Here is a 19,339-nt window from a genome sequence, read left to right on the forward strand (position 1 = left end):
GAAAAGAGGATCTAAATTCACCCCTGGGCAGAAGGCCAATGCAAGGACTTGAGTGAGAGTTGAGTGGTGCATTGCCCTTGTTATGCCCCAGTTTCGCCCAGAAACAGTGCCATATGATTTAAAGTGACCAATCTCAGTGCTGAACAGTCAAATCATGAACATGGAATGCTCCAACGAATCCTCACAGCAAGCAACCCGCAGGCATTCCACAGACTGAAAGTCATTTGAACAAAACAATTTCAAAGAGCAGACAAATTAGTAAAAAGTTGTCTAGTTTTGGGTACCAGGTATCCGTGTTAGTCTGTATCCACAAAAAACACGAGGAGTCTGGTGGCACCTTAAAGTCTAACAGATTTATTTGGGCCTAAGCTTTTGTGGAGTCATGCATCTGAAGAAGTGGGGTTTTTTTACCCACGAAAGCTTATACCCAAATAAATCTGTTAGTCTTTGAGGTGCCACCAGACTCCTCGTTAGTTTTGGGTACTTCATTAGCAGGAAACCAGTAATGAAATTCAACAAGTAAATTTGTTTGTCACAGAGGTCTCACCTCTCTCTACTCAGCATTGTACTAGGAAAATTCATTCAAATTGAATTGCACAGAGGTAGATTGAAAACTAGCTCGAATGGTAAGCCAAAGGGTAATGTTAAACAGCTATGTAGTGATTTGCGGGAGAAGTGTCCAGTGGAGGTAACACGAGGATCAGTGTGAAATCTGGTCTTATTTAACATTTTAATTAATGATCTGGACGAGGAAGGTTATAAAACTGGCAGGAGATAGTAAACTGGGGGCAACTGCAAATGCCAGTGAAGATAGAAAATTACTGCAAAGAGTCCTAGAGAGATTACGTACATGGGTGTAAAATAATACAATTGCAAGCTAGTGCACTATCAGAAATATTACTGAAAGACAGCTATCCATGCAGAGGAAGAAACCTAGAAAGCAGCACTGCTAAGAGATTTAATGGTGACACAGAGTGAGAGCAAGGTAGCCAGGGGCGGCTCCAGGTCCCAGCACGCCAAGCGCATGCTTGGGAGGCATGCCGCGGGAGGCGCTCTGCAGGTTGCCGGGAGGGCGGCAGGCAGGCAGTCTTCGGCGGCACATCTGCGGAAGGTTCGCTGGTCCCGTGGCTCCAATGGACCTCCCACAGGCATGCCTGCGGAGGGTCTGCTGGTCCTCGCTAGTGCCTGCGGGAGGTCCACCGGAGCCGCGGGACCGGAGACTGGCAGAGCGCCCCATGTGGCATGACACCGTGCTTGGGGTGGGGAAATCTCTAGAGCCGCCCCTGATGGTAGTCACAAGTTTGCAGTGAGATAAAGCAACAAGACTAATGCAAATGGCATGTAGAGAGCCTAATTTCTTGGAACAGGGAAATAATAGTCCCATTCTGTGGCATCGCATCTGGAGTACAGGGTTGAATCCTCGGGTGGTATAAACTGACATAGCTCCTCTGAAATCAATAGAGCAGCACCAGTCCATACAAGAAAGTCAGGATTTAATTTTATCCACTGCAGCAGCCACAAAAATACACAAAATGAGCTTATAGGGCTAGATCCACAGCTCATATAAATCAGCAGAGTTCCATGGATGGAGGATTTTCACCAGCCAAAGATCCGGCCAAAGTGTTTGTAAAGTTTCTGCTCTATACAAGCTGTTAGCTCAAAGTTACTTACAAGTTGTTCTGCCAGCTCGAAATCTAAATCCAGCAGATTTACTCTGAGAGGCCTGTTATACGTGAACCCACGTCCAAACTCTAACCGCATCACATCCTCAAAATTTGGTGTTCTCTCCAGCCCCACGAAGATGAGAGCCTTTACACCTGACGGATTGGAACAGAATGCATTTCTATGAAAGCGCCAGCAACACTGGGAAGCATGCATATTGTAAAATCTAAGCATGGATTGTTCCTGTCTGCTTAACTGGAAATCTAAAGAAAATATTGGCACATGTTCATTAACTTGAATGATTTTAGGGGGTCTGGATAATGGAAGGGATTAATGATCCATCTGACTCTCTCTGGGTTTGAAAGTCATCCTGTTTAGGTGCCAGTAAGTAGTGGACGGCCTACACACACAGTGTTTCACCTCTAGGTCACCAGCTTGAATACAATTTGCTTCATTTAATGGCTGAAACACCTGGTGGCTGGGCATTTGTCCAATTAAAGCTACTTGGTCTCGGCCCAGTGGGGGCAGGTGGCCAGATGACCAAAATTGTCCTTATGGGGCTAGATTCCTGCTGGCCCCATATCTGGGTGATGCAGTAGGGAGGGAGCGAGGAATTGCTCTGCTCTTGTGTGGGCTGCAGAAGATTGGGTCAGCTTTGCAGCTTCTGTGCTCCGGGCTGTCCCAAGATGCTCCCGCTAGGAGCACTGTGCCCAGAAGGGGGCAGGAAGGAGAGAGAACCATGGTCAGCTGTGAGAGTGTGCAGGGCCTATGCTGCAGTCTCTAAAGGGGTGCAGCAGTTTGTACTGCCCACAGTGCACTAGGAGGCAGAAAGTCGCCAGTGGCAGTGCAGGGTTGCTCATTAACAATACAATCTAGCTCGTGCATAATCCCAGGTGGAAAGAGCAAAGGCAGTGGGTCCAGTCCTGCCAGCCCTTTGCCTCGGGAACTTGCCCTGCAGTCTATGGAAGTTACATGTATGAAGGGCTTGCAGAATCGGCCCATGAATGAGCGTGGATGCTGAACTCCCATCTCATTCCTATAGTTGGTCCCTGCAGACCCTGTCAGCAGCGCAGGGTGGGGCTTGCACTGTCATTGCCAATGCTGGACCTGCTCTGTACCAGAAGGATTCCACTTCCCATCCTGCAGTGCCATCACTTCAGATGAAACAGATCAGCATCCCAGGAATCCTCTGCTGTCACGGGTCCCAGGCTATCAATTAATGTAAGCTGAGTAAGAGCTGTGTGGATCCTGGCTTGAACTCCACCCCTGCGCCCCAGACTCTAAGACGTTCAGATTCAGATCTGAGTCTGTCCGCATGGGCTTGCCTCTTGACTCATGCACAGAGTCTCCATCAGTGTAAAGCCTCCATAGCATTATTCAAAGGGGAAGAGGATTAAAAACAGCAAGGGTGTGCGGAATTCAGCTTAATACTGACCTCATCATCCATCAAAAACTGGGTGCACCTCTTTTACGAGAAGCCCGGAGCAAAATGAAGCAAAATGAAAAGTGAGCGTCCTGGCACTCTACTAGAATACCTTCTCTTTGCAGCGCGGCTGAAGCAGCCTCCAGCTGATCCATTCCACCATCTACACCATCGGTTAGGTGAATTACCACCTGGGAAGGAAAAAATTCAAGTCAGGCCTCAGTTGTGAAACAGCCACATACAGTGAAATGTTTGGCCAGATTCTCTGCTAGTGTCAATTTTGCTTAGTTCCATTGCCTTGAGTGGAATTTACACTATAATATTCAGAACCGATCTTGCAATAACATATTTTCCTCAGGCACACGTTTCATCTGAGGTGAGACTAGCTGATCCTACTGGTCCCTCCTGCCCTTCAAATATGTGGATGTTTGGCTTGATGTGCCAGATCATATTACTCAGAAGTACGTTTTCCAGTTAGTAATAGCTACAGCTCAATAAATGGCCCAAATTGGTAATCACAAACATTAACCAGAGTGACCACAGTGTTGTGCCTTACAATATATTTTAAAATGCCACTTAAGTGCAGCAAGACAATACGGTTAAGATGCTCTAACAAGGATGCTTTGTTTATTAATTTTCCTGCATCAATTAAACTAAAATATATACAACAATATTCCAAGTAAAGAAATAATGGGGGGAAACCCAGACATCTAGGGATCTTTGCTTTTCAGTATCAGGAAATCTTTCATGCTCTCAACATTTCAGTGGGGCATTTTCCTACCTGGTGTAAACTTGCAATGCTAAGTTCACTTCTATGGAGCTGTGCTTGTTTAAACCAGTAGAGAATCCTGCCCATTGTGTTTCTGTTTCAATGCACATAGAAAAACCTCTAGAATGAGAGGAGAACCCAGACTTACTTTCACGTTGTTGGTAGGAGCTGTTCTAAATTTGTTCTGGTAAGAGCTCAGCGTCTGTGCCGTCAGGACATATGGACCACGGTTGCGCATGTCTTGGAACTTTTCAAGCAATACCAGCTGGTACTCGGAAAAGTCAAATGCTTCAATGGTTCCGGTGGGTGTTTGGGCCATGATTGCCACACGCACAGTCGGCTGCTGGTTGCCAGTACAGCTGATCCTCTGCATCTGGGTAATTCTGTTCAGAATGATCTCTACCTTGGACTCCAATGATCTCTGAGAATTAAATATATTTTGCCCGGGTCCAACATCCGAGACATCAAACCCAAGTATCACATCCAGTTTGCATTCTGGAGAGGAAAAATGTGTAGACTCATTCAGACACAGAGTAAGTGGTGGTGGGAAGTTATTTCACTAGAAGGGTGGCAGGGCCACCCAGGGGAGGTGCAAGTGGGGCAATTTGCCCCAGGCCCTGCAGAGGCTCCCACGAGAATATAGTTTTCTATAGTATTGCAACTTTTTCTTACGCAAGGGGCCCCCGAAATTGCTTTGCCCTAGGTTCTCTGAATCCTCTGGGCAACCCTAGAGAACGGTGAAGCACTGGAATGGGTTACCTAGGGCGGTGGTGGAATCTCCATCCTTAGAGGTTTTTAAGGCCTGCTTGGGATGATTTAGTTGGGGTTGGTCCTGCTTTGAACAGGGGGTTGGACTAGATGACCTCCTGAGGTCCCTCCCAACCCTAATCATCTATGATTCTATGATTCTTCTACGATTCTACAATGATTCCTTCAGAACAGAGCAGGTACAGAACTCTGTTTATTTATTTTTTTAAATTGAGTCACCGCTTATTCATCTGTTGACTATTATCTGAATCCTACACTGTGAGCTCTCTGGGCAAGCGACAATCTTTGTGCTAGTTGTCCAAATGACAACAGCAGGTACAATGAGGCCCTGATCATGGTTTGGATCCCTAGCTACTACTTATTATAATAACAATGAATAAAAAGTGGTTATATTGGGGAAAGGGCCTATGTTTTTCTCAGTGTAGCTGTTGTTTAGAATTTGACTTCATCTGTTCAAAAACAAATAGGAAATGTATCTGCTAAGAAATAAATGTGTCCTAGATTGCATGGGGAAATACCTTCTTTTACCTCTGTAAAAGCTTGTCCATCCTTTAATAGTGGGCAAGTGTTTTCTCCTTTAATTTGCTACAATTTGCGGCCAAAAACTGGAGTTTCATTTTATCTTGAGTTGCACAGAATTACAAGTCTTGCATTATTTTAGGAGAGAATTAGTACAAAGATTTAATATGAGATGCAAAAAGTCTAGTGGTTTAAGCAGGGCATTGGGAGCCAGGACTCCTGGGTTCTGGTTCTAGTTCCAGTTTAGCGGCCAAACAGTTTTGTATCATTTGGTGTGGCAGGTAGATTCTGTTAGCTCCATCTGTGCTTATCTACTTCACAGGAATGTTGTGAGCTGTAATCGATCTCCGTGAAGTGTTTTGTAATCCTTCGATGAAAGATGCAATGATAAGTGCAAAATGTTATTATTATCTGTGTCATGGGCATGTCTAACTTTTCCCCAGCGGGGACCACATCTTAATAGAGAGATCATTGCACAGCCTCATCTCCCCTCCCAGTCCATCCACTGGAGCCCTACTAGTCTATACTCCCTTTCCATTCATGCAAGAACCCTGCAGAAACACCAGAATCGCCTTCCTTATTGCCAGCTGCTTCTGTGTGCATCTTGGCACATCTGCAGCCATGCAGTCAGCTGGAAATGAGAAGGAGCCAGCATCATGTGACCTGGGCTATCTACAGAACAACCCAGTAGATGTACAGTACTTTCTTTTGTGGCTGTCTAGAGCCAAACAAAGCCCATCACTCTCTGAGGATGGACCAATGAAAAAGATCCTACAATATGACAATGTGCCCTGAAAGTTAAGTGCAGACCTTGACAAAAGGGGTAAATCTCACTACTCTTCTCCCCACAATCCTTAATCCTCCGATATATATAGTTATACCCAGTTTTGATCTAAAGGGAAAATCCATGGTGAGGCCACCTGTCAAGCTGGAATTCACTGGAATAACATGCATGCTAACCTTGGGCAGTTAGTTTTGAGTTTATCACTTAGTACATCATGAAAACTAATTAAATCAGTACAAAGGGGCCAGTCAGATCAGATTACACTCAAATCCACAGGGCAGCATTAGATCATTTAGTAACTATTTTGTTTGAGGTGGAGATACTATCATTGTCAACATATGATCAATCAACCCTGAGTGCAGGACACTGGATTAGATGATCTCTCAAGGTCTCTTCCAGTCCTACAATTCTTTGGGGAGGGACAGCTCAGTGGTTTGAGCGTTAGTTTACTAAATCCAGGGTTGTGAGCTCAATCCTTGAGGGGGGCCCCTTAGGGCTCTAGGACAAAAATCTGACTGGGGATTGGTCCTTCTTCAAGCAGGGGGTTGGACTAGCTGGCCTTCTGAGGTCCCTTCCAAACCTAATATTCTATGCTAGTGTTTGTCATCTTAGAATGCCTGTTGGGATTGTTATTTGACATATAGTGCAGTACCACCCCACACATTCTAGGTGCTCCACCGATGGATAGGAAGGCATGGTTTTTGTGCTGAAGAGCTTATCATCTAGGGAAGAGTTTACAGTCTAGGGCTGAGCCCAGTCACTAGAATTTGTAAGAAAGCACGGGAACAGGAATACAATGATGCTATTGGAGGAGTCTGTTTAAAGCAAAGTGCTCCAAGAGGAGAACTATACATGGGGAAATAATATTTTTAATGACGATGGTACTTACCTCTGAAGTCACTCACTCCTGGACACAGCTGCTCTTCCATAACAGCATCGAGAGTAATCAACACTTGTTCATTCAGTTCTGACAGTTCCTGGGCCACTGGCACTCTGAAAGCAGTGGCACTATCACTGGACAGCTTGCTCACTTCATCCAGGTCAATGTTTTTCACACCCACGGCAAACACCTTGACACCTGCGTTTGTCAGTGCCAATGCTGCTGTCTGTCCGTCATCCATAGGTTTGCCTCCTGTCACAATAAAAGCAACTTGAGGGACCCTGTCCTCCCCCCTGCTACCAGCCTCTTTCACAAAGTGCTTTGCTTGGATGTGTCTGATGCCTGCTCCAGTATTAGCCACTCTGCCTCCTCTATAGGTTACTCCATTGATAGCACGTAAGATCTGGTCTTTGGTGGGATAGTCCTTGAGAAAAAATTCATCGGTCACATCAGAGTTGTACTGGGCCAATCCCACTCTAATGGATTTGTCATCTGAATAGAGAGCATCAATTATGGAATATACAAATTGGATAACCTGCTGAAAGTTCTCTCTCCCTAAATTGATGGAGCTGTCCAGCAGAAACACGATGTCGACTTCCTTTTTACCATCTGAAACAGTTAAAAAGAAGGTGGGTATTAAATGCTTTGTGGCATCCAGAATATCGTCTCAAACAATAGAGGAAAAAAGACCATTCTTAAATTGTCTGTAAAGGCTGCGTGCTGCACGAAGAAATAATTCTGCATTTCATTGAGAAACATGTCTTGCTTTGGGAAATAAGATGAGCAGCAAGGCTATGGCTGATTCAGAATGAGTGAATGAGCCAGTGAAGGCCAAGCCATTCAAAAATGAGAGGCTGCCTCCTTTTTTGGATGGCCAATCTTAAAGGAACCTGACGTTCAGTGAGCAGGTGGTCGCTGCATTTTCGGAAGGTCAGGTCCCTTTAAGATGTCTCTTCTTTTGCTAGCACCCAAATTCACAAGTCACTTTTTAAAATCTTGGCCGGACTATACAAACTGACACAAACCCCAGCTCACACCTCACCTTTTTGGGGATTCATATTGGCACCTGATGTCCAAAGTCTCTGTGCTGCTAGCCTGCTAAATCCCTAGCAAAATCAGCCAGTCCCTGCTGGGGAAAATGTCCTAAAGCACCATCCAAAAGTCCATAAAGATATGCATCTGAAGAAGTGGGTATTCACCCACGAAAGCTCATGCTCCAAAACGTCTGTTAGTCTATAAGGTGCCACAGGATTCTTTGCTGCTAAAGCACCAGTGAACTAGGAAAGCCCTCTGAAATGTGAGATTTGAAGAAACCAGCCAGCAAAGCAGGTTCTGCAAGATCTATTGAGACCACATTTTGGATTTGGCAAAATATCAACCAGAGATGACCTCTTGGGGGAAAAGAGACCATAGCAACACGAAGGAGAAGAGAATCGACATGCCTAGGCTTGAGGCAACCATTTAGGGTGACAGATTATATGCCGAGAATACAAAGGGCACAGTTAGGGTCATTGAAAGAGACAACGATGGTTACATGGAGAAAAGGAGTAACTATATTTCAAAAACTTTGGAGGCGCACCCAAATATTATGGGCTCATCAGAACCAAACATTATGAGGTTTGTCCATCAAGATTCCAGATTAGGGCACCATTGGATGTAATTCATTACTGGGCGCCAGTGAAAAATCAAACGAGGAAAATGCTGAGCAAGCAAAGGATAAGAACAGTGATTCACACACAACATGCAAGGGTGAAGCCAGTGCAGAGAACAGGATAGATTAGGGGTGAGGGAAGGCAGGGAACAGAATCCCAAATGCCAAATCTAAGTGCAAAACCTCTATTAGTTTAGCAAAATGCCCGGTTCTAATTTAAGGCTAGGAGAACTCCCAAATATAGTCCTGACTGAAGGCTCTTGGAAGTCTATGGAAATCTTTCCACTGACTTCAACTTGACTTTGGAGTGGGCCCCGTGTGAAGTAATGTCACGTTTCCCTCTCACTTCCATCTCTTCTTAACGTTTCTTCAGCGACACATACAGTGTTGTGACTGCTCAGATGAAAGGGTCCAGAAAACAAAATGTTTATGATAGAGTCATGGAGTTTAAGGCCCAGGAGGACCCCCAGATCATCTAGTCTGACCCCCTGTATAGCACAGGCCAATGCCACCACCCAGCACCCATACACACTAAACTCAACAACCGAAATGAGACCAAAGTATGACAGTCCATAGGAGACTAGACTCTATTTGCCACAGGCAGAGAACAAGAGGGACTGAGGGGCACCAGTGCCCGAGACCCCCACAATGGCAGGGAGATGATTAAGTGAGACGTGCCCAGATAATCCTAGCAAGTGACCTGCACTCCACACACTGCAGAGGAAGGTTGAAACGCTCCCCCCTCCCCGCCCCCAGGTCACTGCCAATCTGATCTGAGGGAAAATTCCTTCCCAACCCCCATACAGCAATCAGTTAGACCCTGAGCATGTGAGCAAGAGCCAGCCAGCCACGCACCTAAGAGAGAGACTGAGAGTGTCACCTCAGAGCATGGGCCCACCCCGCCCAAATGTTACACTATATAATATATTATTTATTTTTATGAGGGACATATTTCCATCTTATTCACATTCAAAATTCTACCATTTTCCAAGTTCTGTAAGGCCTTTCAGGGAGTATTATTTAGTGCAATGCAAGCAGAGGAATAAGGACTAAAATACATTAATTCTGAATGGCTTTACAATTATGAGAATTCTATCCCATGCTGCATTCCGAAGGTTCCCTCCCGTGTATACCAACATGAATAAAAGACTGACCAGGAATTGGAATTGGAGGAGGTGCAAGTGTAGGCTCTTGAGGTTCTTCAAATGATTTGATGAATCTCTTTTCAATGCTTGGGAGTGCTGTAAAATCTCTGATTATGAATGCAAGTCTAGGATCATTGGTAATTCTCTGCAGCTGAGTGCCGTCTGCATTCCTTGCTCCTACACCCAGGATTTTAACCCCAGTGGATGCAATCAAAGCAGAAGGTCTAGTCACATCATCCTGGGACCTCTCTCCAAGGAGGAGGACTAAATGCTGGGGGACTCCGTCTTCTATTCTGCTCCCTGCAGACTTAATGAAGTAATTCTTCACAACATAGTCCAGCGCGGCACCAACATTCAGTGGGGACCCTCCTTTTGGCCTTAGGCGGCGTATGGCTTGCAGAACAGCATCTTTGGTCTTGTGTTGTTTTAAAAAGAAATCCGGGAGTACGGTATTGCTGAACTGGGCCACACCAATCCTCACTTTGTTTGGCCCAATATCCAGTTGCTGAACAATTCTGATGATGAAATCCCGAATGTGTGCAAGACCTTCGGTCCTGACACTGTCAGAGCTGTCGATGAGGAAGACGATATCCTTCTTATCACTGTCCAATTCTGCAGAAGAACAAAAACGTCAAGGAGAGAGGAAAATTTCTGACATGAAAAACCTCCTTTGCTTGAGATTTGCTGTAAGGTTTCTGAGCAATCTCTTCCCAGGGGTGAGCCAACTCATGAGATCTCTGATGAAGCTCCATTCACCTGATAAATGTAGCATAAATGCTTTGTTTTTAAGGGGGAATGCTAAAATGTGCTAGCTGTTAAAGTGAAAATTCACCCTTTAGGCATGGGAATTGGAGTTGGTTTCTTTTGGAGGGTGCTATTTTTTCTTTGCCTCTTTTGGGCTTTACCAGTCAGTTTAAATTTATATCCAAAATCATAAGTATATCTCACCCCAAATCCTAATCTCCTGCACTCTGATTTCTACTTTTTATGCATTCATTTCCTTAAATGTACCTAACCTCATTTGGCCCCAGATTTATGCTCATTTGAACGAGAAAACTCTTCAAAGAGCAGTAGACAAGGTAAGCAATGCAGCTTTTGCCCAGAAAACCTTAGCCCTCAATATCTCCACGAAATCGCTAATGAATCTCCATTCACTTGACAGTGTGAATGTGCTGTATTTGTTTTTCAGGGGAAAATCATCTGTTGACAGGGAAAGAATGGAAAGTTATTTGCACTTTTAGCAATATCTACATGAACAGCGACACAAAGGCACTGGGTGATCAGACAGTCTTACCTGGACGTACAATTATGTCTCCCAGGAGTCTTTGTATCTGGTCTGAAGTCAGCGTTCTAATAGGGGTCAGCAGCTTCTGATCTAGGCTGGGTAGTTCCTGGAAGTTTCTCACTGAGAATATATATTCAGGGCTGAGAGAAATCTTTGTCAGCTCCTCAGGATCCACATTCCTTGCGATAGTCAGAGGTGCGACTCCAGCTAGTTTGATTTGGAGGGCAGGGTCCTCTATCTCATCAGCAGACTGGCGGGAATAGAGCAGTATTAAAAACTGAGGGACACCTTCCTCTATGCGACTTCCCAAAGGTCTTGTAAAGACGTTCTTCGATACATACTCCAGGGCAGCTCCTACGTTAACCCTTTGGCCAAGTTTGGGCTTTAATCTTCTCACAGCACTCAGTATTTCATCTCTGCTGAAGTAAGCATTGAGAAAAAACTCGATCTTGGGGTCGTCACTGAACTGAATCACAGCAACCCGGGTGGCATCGAAACCCACATCCAGGGAGTTCACTATCCGTTCGATCAGAGCACGGATAAGATGGAACTCAGCGGTAACAAACTGGGAGCCATCAATGAGAAACACAACATCCTTCTTGCTGCTCACTGTCAAAAGAGAAAGAGTTCAGATGATGCACATATGTCCAAGAGTTGCACTGGTAAATGATCTAAAGGGCAAAAATTTAAGGCACCCACAGATGTGTAATTACACATCCTCATTTTCTGGATCATCAGCAAGCAGCACCCTGCTGAAATCAGCTGTCCAATGAAATCAACATATAAGATTAAATAGTGTGGAAACTTAGTCTGCAGTCCTCATACACAACTCTGATTTACAACATTAAGAATCCAAGTGAGGCTAGACCCTGCAGGCCACTTTCTGTCCCGCACTCACACAATCTCACTTCGATCCAGCCACTAATTAAAAAAAATTGGTATCATGATTTGTCATTTAGTACACAGAGGGGAAACCGTCAGCCATCTCTCTTGGCTGTGTCAGCGAACAGAAGCATTAAAGACTTTTTGCTCCCCTGTTCAGATTGCGACTCTGGCCATGTAGGAAGGAGTAATGGTTGCTTTCCTGATACGAGTCCTCTGAGTGAAGGTCAGAAAGGGGGCTGAGAAGTCAAGGAGTCAGAGGAGCCCTGTCTCCACACCTACCAGACTAGCTTGCCACACACATGAGGTAGTAAACATGAGGATTATCTCTGAGCCACGGGTCCTTCTCTGATCTTTTCCCAGAGAGGTACGGCCCCATGCTGCCCCTTGCACAGGGCAGATTGCAAGATGACCATCTAGACACTGGGAAAGTGAATTCAGGGACACCCCCATCTCTTTTGCATCACTGGATTGCTCTACACTTGCCATCTGAGAGTTATTTTCCCCATTGCTGTTATTTCCTAGAGGAAGGTTTGCTTCCTGGTGATGAGCTTTTCTACCTGGCTTCAGGTCAGAGCAAAGTTCTGTGCCTGAATTATAAATGTCTGAAACATCTAGACAGCAATCTGAATTTACATGAAAATGTCAGTTTCTTATCTAAATGATCTAGTTTTCTTTTGGGGAAGTGGGGGCAGAAATTGTCTGGTCACTAAGTTATTAATTAATATATCACCCCATTTATTTATTGTAAGACTATGGTTCAGAGCCTGCATTAACTTCAGTGGACTGTGTAGACATAAAAAGCAACAAAGAGTCCTGTGGCACCTTAAAGACTAACAGATGTATTGGAGCATGAGCTTTCGTGGGTGAATACCCACTTTGTCAGACACAGCAGTTGCATCTGACAAAGTAGGTATTCACCCACAAAAGCTCATGCTCCAATACAACTGTTAGTCTTTAAGGTGCCACAGGACTCTTTGTTACTTTTTACAGATCCAAACTAACACAGCTACCCCTCTGATACCTGTGTAGACAGAGGAGTCTGCCTGCATGGACCACAGGGCCTATAGATGTATTTGAATGACTGGCAGGAATGACACAAATCCTTGCAAACCCAGGTACAAGTGGACAAATAGAGGATAAATTGGCAGGGAGATTAGATTGGTTTTGGAGCCTTAATTTTGAATGCCTTGCCTTTCCCTCTTTGCATCACAACCATAATTTTATTTAAACATCAGTTTTTTGTCTCTGAATCTTACTCGAATGAGCATTGCTCTGCAGACACAACAGCCAGAAAACACCTTCTCACCTGGAGCTGGTGATGGCAATTCAAGAACCGGGACTAACTGTTTAATTTGTTCCCCGGTGATCTGAGTGACTCTCTCTGAGATGACCTGCTGTACAGTATCCAGTTGATTGAAGTCAGGGACGGCAACAGCAAAGTCTGGAACATAAGAGATGGTCTGTAGCTCTGTGATATCAGCATTTCCAATTCCAATGCCTAATGGCACCATACCACCAGTCTTCATGGTCACCGACGGTCTTCTCACATCATCCCTTGATTTGCCAGATGTCAGCAGAATCAGTAGCTGAGGGACACCTTCAACTATTCTGCTGCCAGTTGGGCTCGTGAACACATTCTTTATGACATAGTCTAGGGCTGCACCCGTATTAAGAGGAGCCCCTCCCATACTGGACAGGCCCTGGATGGCGCTGATCACATCTGCTTTATCAGAGTAGCGGTTCAGAAGGAACTCGGGTTGTACGATGTTGCTGTATTGCAGCACGGCAACACGGACCCTGTCAGGACTGACATCCAGGCTCTCAACCACTGTTTGCACAAAGGACCTCAATGCAGGGAAACCACTTCTGGCACCATCTGAGCCATCAATCAGAAACACCACATCCTTCTTCTCACTTTCATCAGCTGTTTTGGAGACAATGAGGGGAGGGGAAGATAAGTCAGATTCTTGGCATAAAGTAGACATCCTCTGTATAAAATGATTTGTAGAGAGAGGAAACTCTTGGGATCATAGGTCATGTATCACAGATGCTGATCCTGTTTCTTTATAGTTTACCTTTAGCCAGGCAGTCAAATGCTCTTGACTAATGAACAGACGGATGGAAATCCAATGAAAACCATGCAACATCATGTGCTGGGTTATATCTACCTAGTCGGGAGGGGCTCTATACTCTTTAGTGGAGGCATCAGCCTTCAGCAAGGGAGGACAAATGGAGTATGTAACCAGGGGGCATTTTCTCCCAAAGTGATCAAGGGTCTCTAGGGAGTGGAACACATTAGCACAAGCTGACTACTCCACATAGAGTGCCCTAGAGAGGGGTGCAAGATGGAAGAGAGAAATAGAAAATAAAACTTCCCCAGGGAGTATTCTAACCTAGAAATAATGTTGCACGTGCACACGCACACACACACACACACACACACACACACACAAATTCCACAGCTGATTGGACAATGGTGAAAATATTTTTGTGACAATATTTCAACCGGCTCAAGCCAGCAAAATAAAGAAGTGAACTAAAATAAAAATGAAAAATGTTCAGTCTTTTTTTGTGAAAAAAGTAGCTGAACATCTCTAAAAGCTAAAAAAAATAGATCCGTTCTACTACCGAACAAACTCACACCAAACTTCAAAACCCTGGTTCAGGCCAACCAGTAAACGGTCACTGCCTATCAAAGACCAGATAAGGTTCATCTGGCTAGAACCTTTATGGAGGCTTCATGTTAAGTATGTTGCATTTTCCCTGTCTCCATTCGCTGGTAGGAGGCCCATTGTCTTTGCTGGCAAAGCAGGGATGTTTCACAAAAAAATGGCATATGTGTTCACAGATGATGTCTGTATGGTACCATGCTGTTTAGAATTTTGACAATTGAACTGTTACCCTTTTGTTATCCTTTATTGTAGTTCTGCCATTTTAATTTCCTCCAGTTATAATTGCAACTGATTTAATAGCATTTAATCTACTGGTTGATATCTGAGTGCAAAAAATAAAAGCTATTCATTCAGGAAGAAAGATAGACGAATGAACCTAGGAAGGCAAGCGATAGATTTATGCACTGGATTGTTGATTCTGCCATGTTCCTCTTTCCCCACACCACTTTCAAGAAGAACAAAATCAGTTTGGAAGAGAAATAGAGACAACCTTCCCCTAATTTGCTCCTTGTAGCCCTAACCCAGCAAAATGCTTAAAGCTACTCATACTGTAAGCTCTTCAGAGAAGAGACTATTACACTATGTTTGCACAGTGCTTAGCACAATGGGGCTGCAGTCTCTGTTGTGACCTGCAGATTATACTTTATAATATAAATCGTAAACCAAGGCTTTTTACTTCAATGAAACTGTTTGTGCCTAAAGGAAAACATGCACTGAAGCGCTTTACTGGATCAGAGCCTGAATGAAGGAAAACCAGCGTAGACTACCACTTGCTATATAATTATTTTAAATCTCAGTCATATTGGGCCTGAGCCAAAACATACTGAAATCAGTAGGAGACTTTCCACCAGCTTCAGTGAGCTTTGGATTAGGCCCAGGATCTATTGTTTCACGTGTAGTTCTAATTTACAATGATCGTTTTGCAACATTTTTTTTTAGTCCTCTGAACCAAATTTGATACATGTTTCAACATTATAAAAACAAAAGAAATGGTGACTTTCCATACCTGGCCGTTGAATGTCTATGGTTTGCAATAAGTTCACTATCTTTGATTGTATATCTCCAATCCTAGGAAGGGAATCGACTTTTAGAATGAACTCTGGACCATAAACTATCCTTTCTAGTTCTGTGACATCGGCATTCTTGGCTGCGATAATAAAAACGACAACACCCATTCCTTTCAGGGCCTCTGCTGGTTGTTCCACGTTATCAGTAGATATCCCAGCAGAAAGCAGAACCAAGAACTGAGGAACGCCTTCGTCAATCCTGCTTCCAGCACTCTTCACAAACAGATTCCTCACTGCATAATCCAGTGCAGCCCCCGTATTCAGTTGTTTCCCAGTTTTGATCTTCATTCGTTTCACTTTCTGGAGTATTTCCTGCTTGGATGGGATTTCGTCAAAGGTGAACTCCACCTGAACATTGTCGCTGTATTGAGCCACAGAGACTCGGATAGCATCTGGTTTCACGTTGAGCTGAGAAATAATTTTGTGCACAAAGTCTCGGACAAAAGGGAACAGCCCTGCTAGGTTGGATGAGCCATCAATCATGAATAAAATGTCTTGCTTACTCTCTAGAACAAATAGAAAGGAAAAGAAAACAAGATGTTAAAACTTTTTTATGGTTCATCATGGAAACTTTTTTCTTTTAAGGAGCTGGATTTTGATATTTTAAACAATTGAGTGATTTTCATTAACTAAAGTATCTAAATGAAAGTATCTAACTAAATGAAAAGGGATACTTAACCTATTTTACTTTGGTCACCTTTTAATTTCTTTGACTTTCCAAAGCAAAGTGAAGCATCTGTTATCTATTTGTCAAATTCCTCTTAATTTTCGCATTTCCAAATTAAATAATCTTTTTAATGGCCCCTTCTGAACGGAGCCACAATAAAAGAACTCGGGGTGGCGGGGGAAGGAATATTTATATATATCAGGTTAACTTTAAACTTGACAAAAATATTTTTGGAGCTAATGTCAGAGACTTTCATTAACTTTTAACTCACCATCAAGAATAGATTCTGTCCTCCTCTACACCCATACCAGCCCATTTATTTCAGTGGAGTTGCAGTTAAGGGTTGACTCTAGCCTTTTATGTTGGGCGTTTGCTTTTGCTTTGGTTGATCTATGCTGTTCTGCACTATATTAATCTCTCCATTTTACTTTTTTGTTGGGAAGCAGTAACCACTCCCTACATGTGAGCTGGTCCATACAAACACCTAGCGTAGGCACTAATGCATCCCAAGAAGTCAGGATACAAAGGCTACGGGGACAATTGGGCAGGATATTTGGTATGGTGGACATAGACCCATTCTGATCGCCAGTCCAGTGCTGACTCAGCAAAGCACTTGAGCAGTTGCTGAACTTTAAGCATGTTAGTGGTAACTTCAGTGGGTCAATGGGTCTACCCACATAACATTAAACACAGGCTTAATGCTTTGCCGGATCAAGGCCTTGGAGAAGTAGGAAGTTGTGCAACATTCAAAGTAAACAATCAAAAGAAACAAGACCAACTTAATACAGTCAACATGAAGAAAGGTAGATATTACCTGAAGGGGCAAATGGAACTTCTTCCACACCTCCACTAACATATGTTGTTAAAGGATTAATTAACTCCTGCGGTAAATCTGCCAGAGAACTGAAATCATCCACAAAATACACCATTCTTGGATTAAATGCCATCTGCTCAAGTTCTGCCTTATCAGCATTTCTAATTCCAACACAAAACGTCAGCACTCCAGCCCGAGCTAGTGCATTGGACGCTTGTATGAATGCATCAGCAGACTGCCCTGCTGCAAGCAGGACCAGGACCTGTGGAACTTGTTCATCTATTCTGCTGCCAACAGTTTCAATGAAGTGATTCGTAAGGACAAAGTCTAGTGCCAAGCCAGTATTCAGCACTGATCCCCCTCTAGGGAACAACTGCCTCAGGCGAGTAATGATATCTGCCTTGGTTGGGAATGTGTTTAAAAAGAATTCAGTTGTAGGAGTGTCACTAAACTGTACTAGGCCAACGCGTACATTGTCATTTCCAACATCAAGGTCGTTAACTAGGCTCACAACAAAGTCGCGTACAAATGGGAAGTAGGCATTTCCAACGTTGCGTGATCCATCCAAAAGAAAGATGATATCCCTTTTGCTTTGAACTGCAGTGGAGCACAGAAAATAACGTGAGACATCGTAGAAAACATACCAGTATTTGTCATGTGTGCACACAGTATGTACCGTACACACATGTATACCTTGTTAGAGAGAAGAGGGGAGTTGGAGAGAGAAAGCGAAAGGAAGAGAGAGTTTCCAAAAGAGTAACATCAAGAAAATTATATGAAGTTATTGGATGTTTTGGTTTTCGCTTGTGCTGCAAATAGCATTTGAATGGCTCGTATTTAGAAATGGAGCCTCATCCTTGTCTGCTGTATAGAAAATGTATATTATCACTAATGCCAATCAGAATGGTTGCGTACTCTGTAATTACTCAGGGTCAGAACCTCCGCTGGTGTCAACTGGTTTCATTGACTTCAGTAGAGAAACACTAATGTACGCCAGAGAAGAATCTGACTCTCTGCAGTCTCCATTACACTGGTGTGAGGGAGATAATATTTAATTAAAACTTGGGCCTCCTATTAACACCTTATAGAAAAGATGAGTTTGGTAGTATGTAAAATACACTGTGATCTGAAACATGGCCAAATATAGTGAAACCAGTACCAGAGACCATCCTTATGCGACAATCTCCCATTCCGAGAGACTGCCCCCAGAGCATAGTGAGCCAGATTCTGCTCTCAGTGTAAATCTGAGGTAACTCCATGGGCTCTAATAGAGTTACTCCAGGTTTGCCCTGGTGTATCAGAGAGCATAATATGGCCCCTGGAGTACAACTGTCAGTAGAAGAGCACCTGTTTTAAGTAACTGGTTTCTGATGGTATTTTGAGTCACCACCTTAAAGAGCAACTTAATCTATATGATTTGGCAGAAATCATTTCATTCCAAAGGGACCAGTTTTGCCCTTTTGATTTTTAATGCCCTGTTACTAGGGCCCTATAGAAAGAACCTTAAATATCGTTGACCGTATGTTGTGTTTTTAAGTAGGTGTTTCTCCTGGCTGTATTGGGGTCAGGGCTGGCTCCAGCTTTTTTGCTGCTTCCCTTCGAGAGGGACTGAGGGACTCGCCACCAAATTGCCACTGAAGACCTGAGTATGACACTCCAGTAGTATATTTGTAACGGGCTGTTGCAAGGGAACATTTCCTTACATACCGTGTTTCTTTACGGCTATGTTTATGACAGAGACAGAGAGACAAAGAGGGAAGCTACATTTATAAGTTTTAAAGAACAAAACGTTTAAGGACATTTTTACTTGGCATTTTGAAATAAAAATGTCAGGGTTGACATGGAGCCATGCGAAACTGTATTAGCAGGAAATACATTTTGAAAAAGCTTGTTAAATGATAGATTCTTTTCCCGTGATATTCATCTTAATTAAGGATCAGTGCAGGCAAACTGATTTGTAAAATGTCATCTCTCCGTAGGGAGCAGTCATTGTGTTTTGAAAGAATTCCTAAAACCATACAGTTTCTCTACACCCTAGGTTATCATTTTAGTAACTTGGAGAAACTAGAAAGTGATACAGTCCTGATCCTGTTTCATTTAAGTCAATGGGAATCTCTCTAGTGACCTTAATGGGAACTGAGAGGGAGGCCTTATTTGTCTAATGTTTTCATGACATGGGACTGAAATGAGAGTTTAGAACATGACCCTCTGTATTTTATTATAAGAATCCAGCCTCACACTTGTCTACTGGTGAAAAATCCTTAGGAGAACCTTACTACAAAATCTTTAGGCACATAAATCATCTATTGAAATACATGGGAAACTGGTTCAGATGCCATTACTCAGGT

General features: G+C 43.6%; 1 protein-coding gene across 5 annotated transcripts in view; it reads right to left on the reverse strand.

Moving 5' to 3' along the window:
• COL6A3 (collagen type VI alpha 3 chain) overlaps positions 1-19,339 on the reverse strand; it is a 114,464-nt gene that overhangs the window by 56,029 nt on the left and 39,096 nt on the right. For 4 of the 5 annotated variants that reach the window (XM_050916464.1, XM_050916459.1, XM_050916463.1 and 1 more), the window contains 9 exons: positions 16,992-17,588; positions 15,450-16,016; positions 13,078-13,695; positions 10,896-11,495; positions 9,611-10,213; positions 6,815-7,414; positions 4,003-4,349; positions 3,198-3,276; positions 1,672-1,817 (listed from right to left, as the gene is read on the reverse strand). In XM_050916464.1, coding sequence (XP_050772421.1) covers positions 1,672-1,817; positions 3,198-3,276; positions 4,003-4,349; positions 6,815-7,414; positions 9,611-10,213; positions 10,896-11,495; positions 13,078-13,695; positions 15,450-16,016; positions 16,992-17,588 — 4,157 coding nt within the window. The remainder of the gene's footprint in view (positions 1-1,671; positions 1,818-3,197; positions 3,277-4,002; positions 4,350-6,814; positions 7,415-9,610; positions 10,214-10,895; positions 11,496-13,077; positions 13,696-15,449; positions 16,017-16,991; positions 17,589-19,339) is intronic. The other variant, XM_050916461.1, reaches the window with a different exon arrangement.

The sequence above is a fragment of the Gopherus flavomarginatus genome, chromosome 10, assembly GCF_025201925.1.
Source record: "Gopherus flavomarginatus isolate rGopFla2 chromosome 10, rGopFla2.mat.asm, whole genome shotgun sequence".
NCBI lineage: Eukaryota > Metazoa > Chordata > Testudines > Testudinidae > Gopherus > Gopherus flavomarginatus.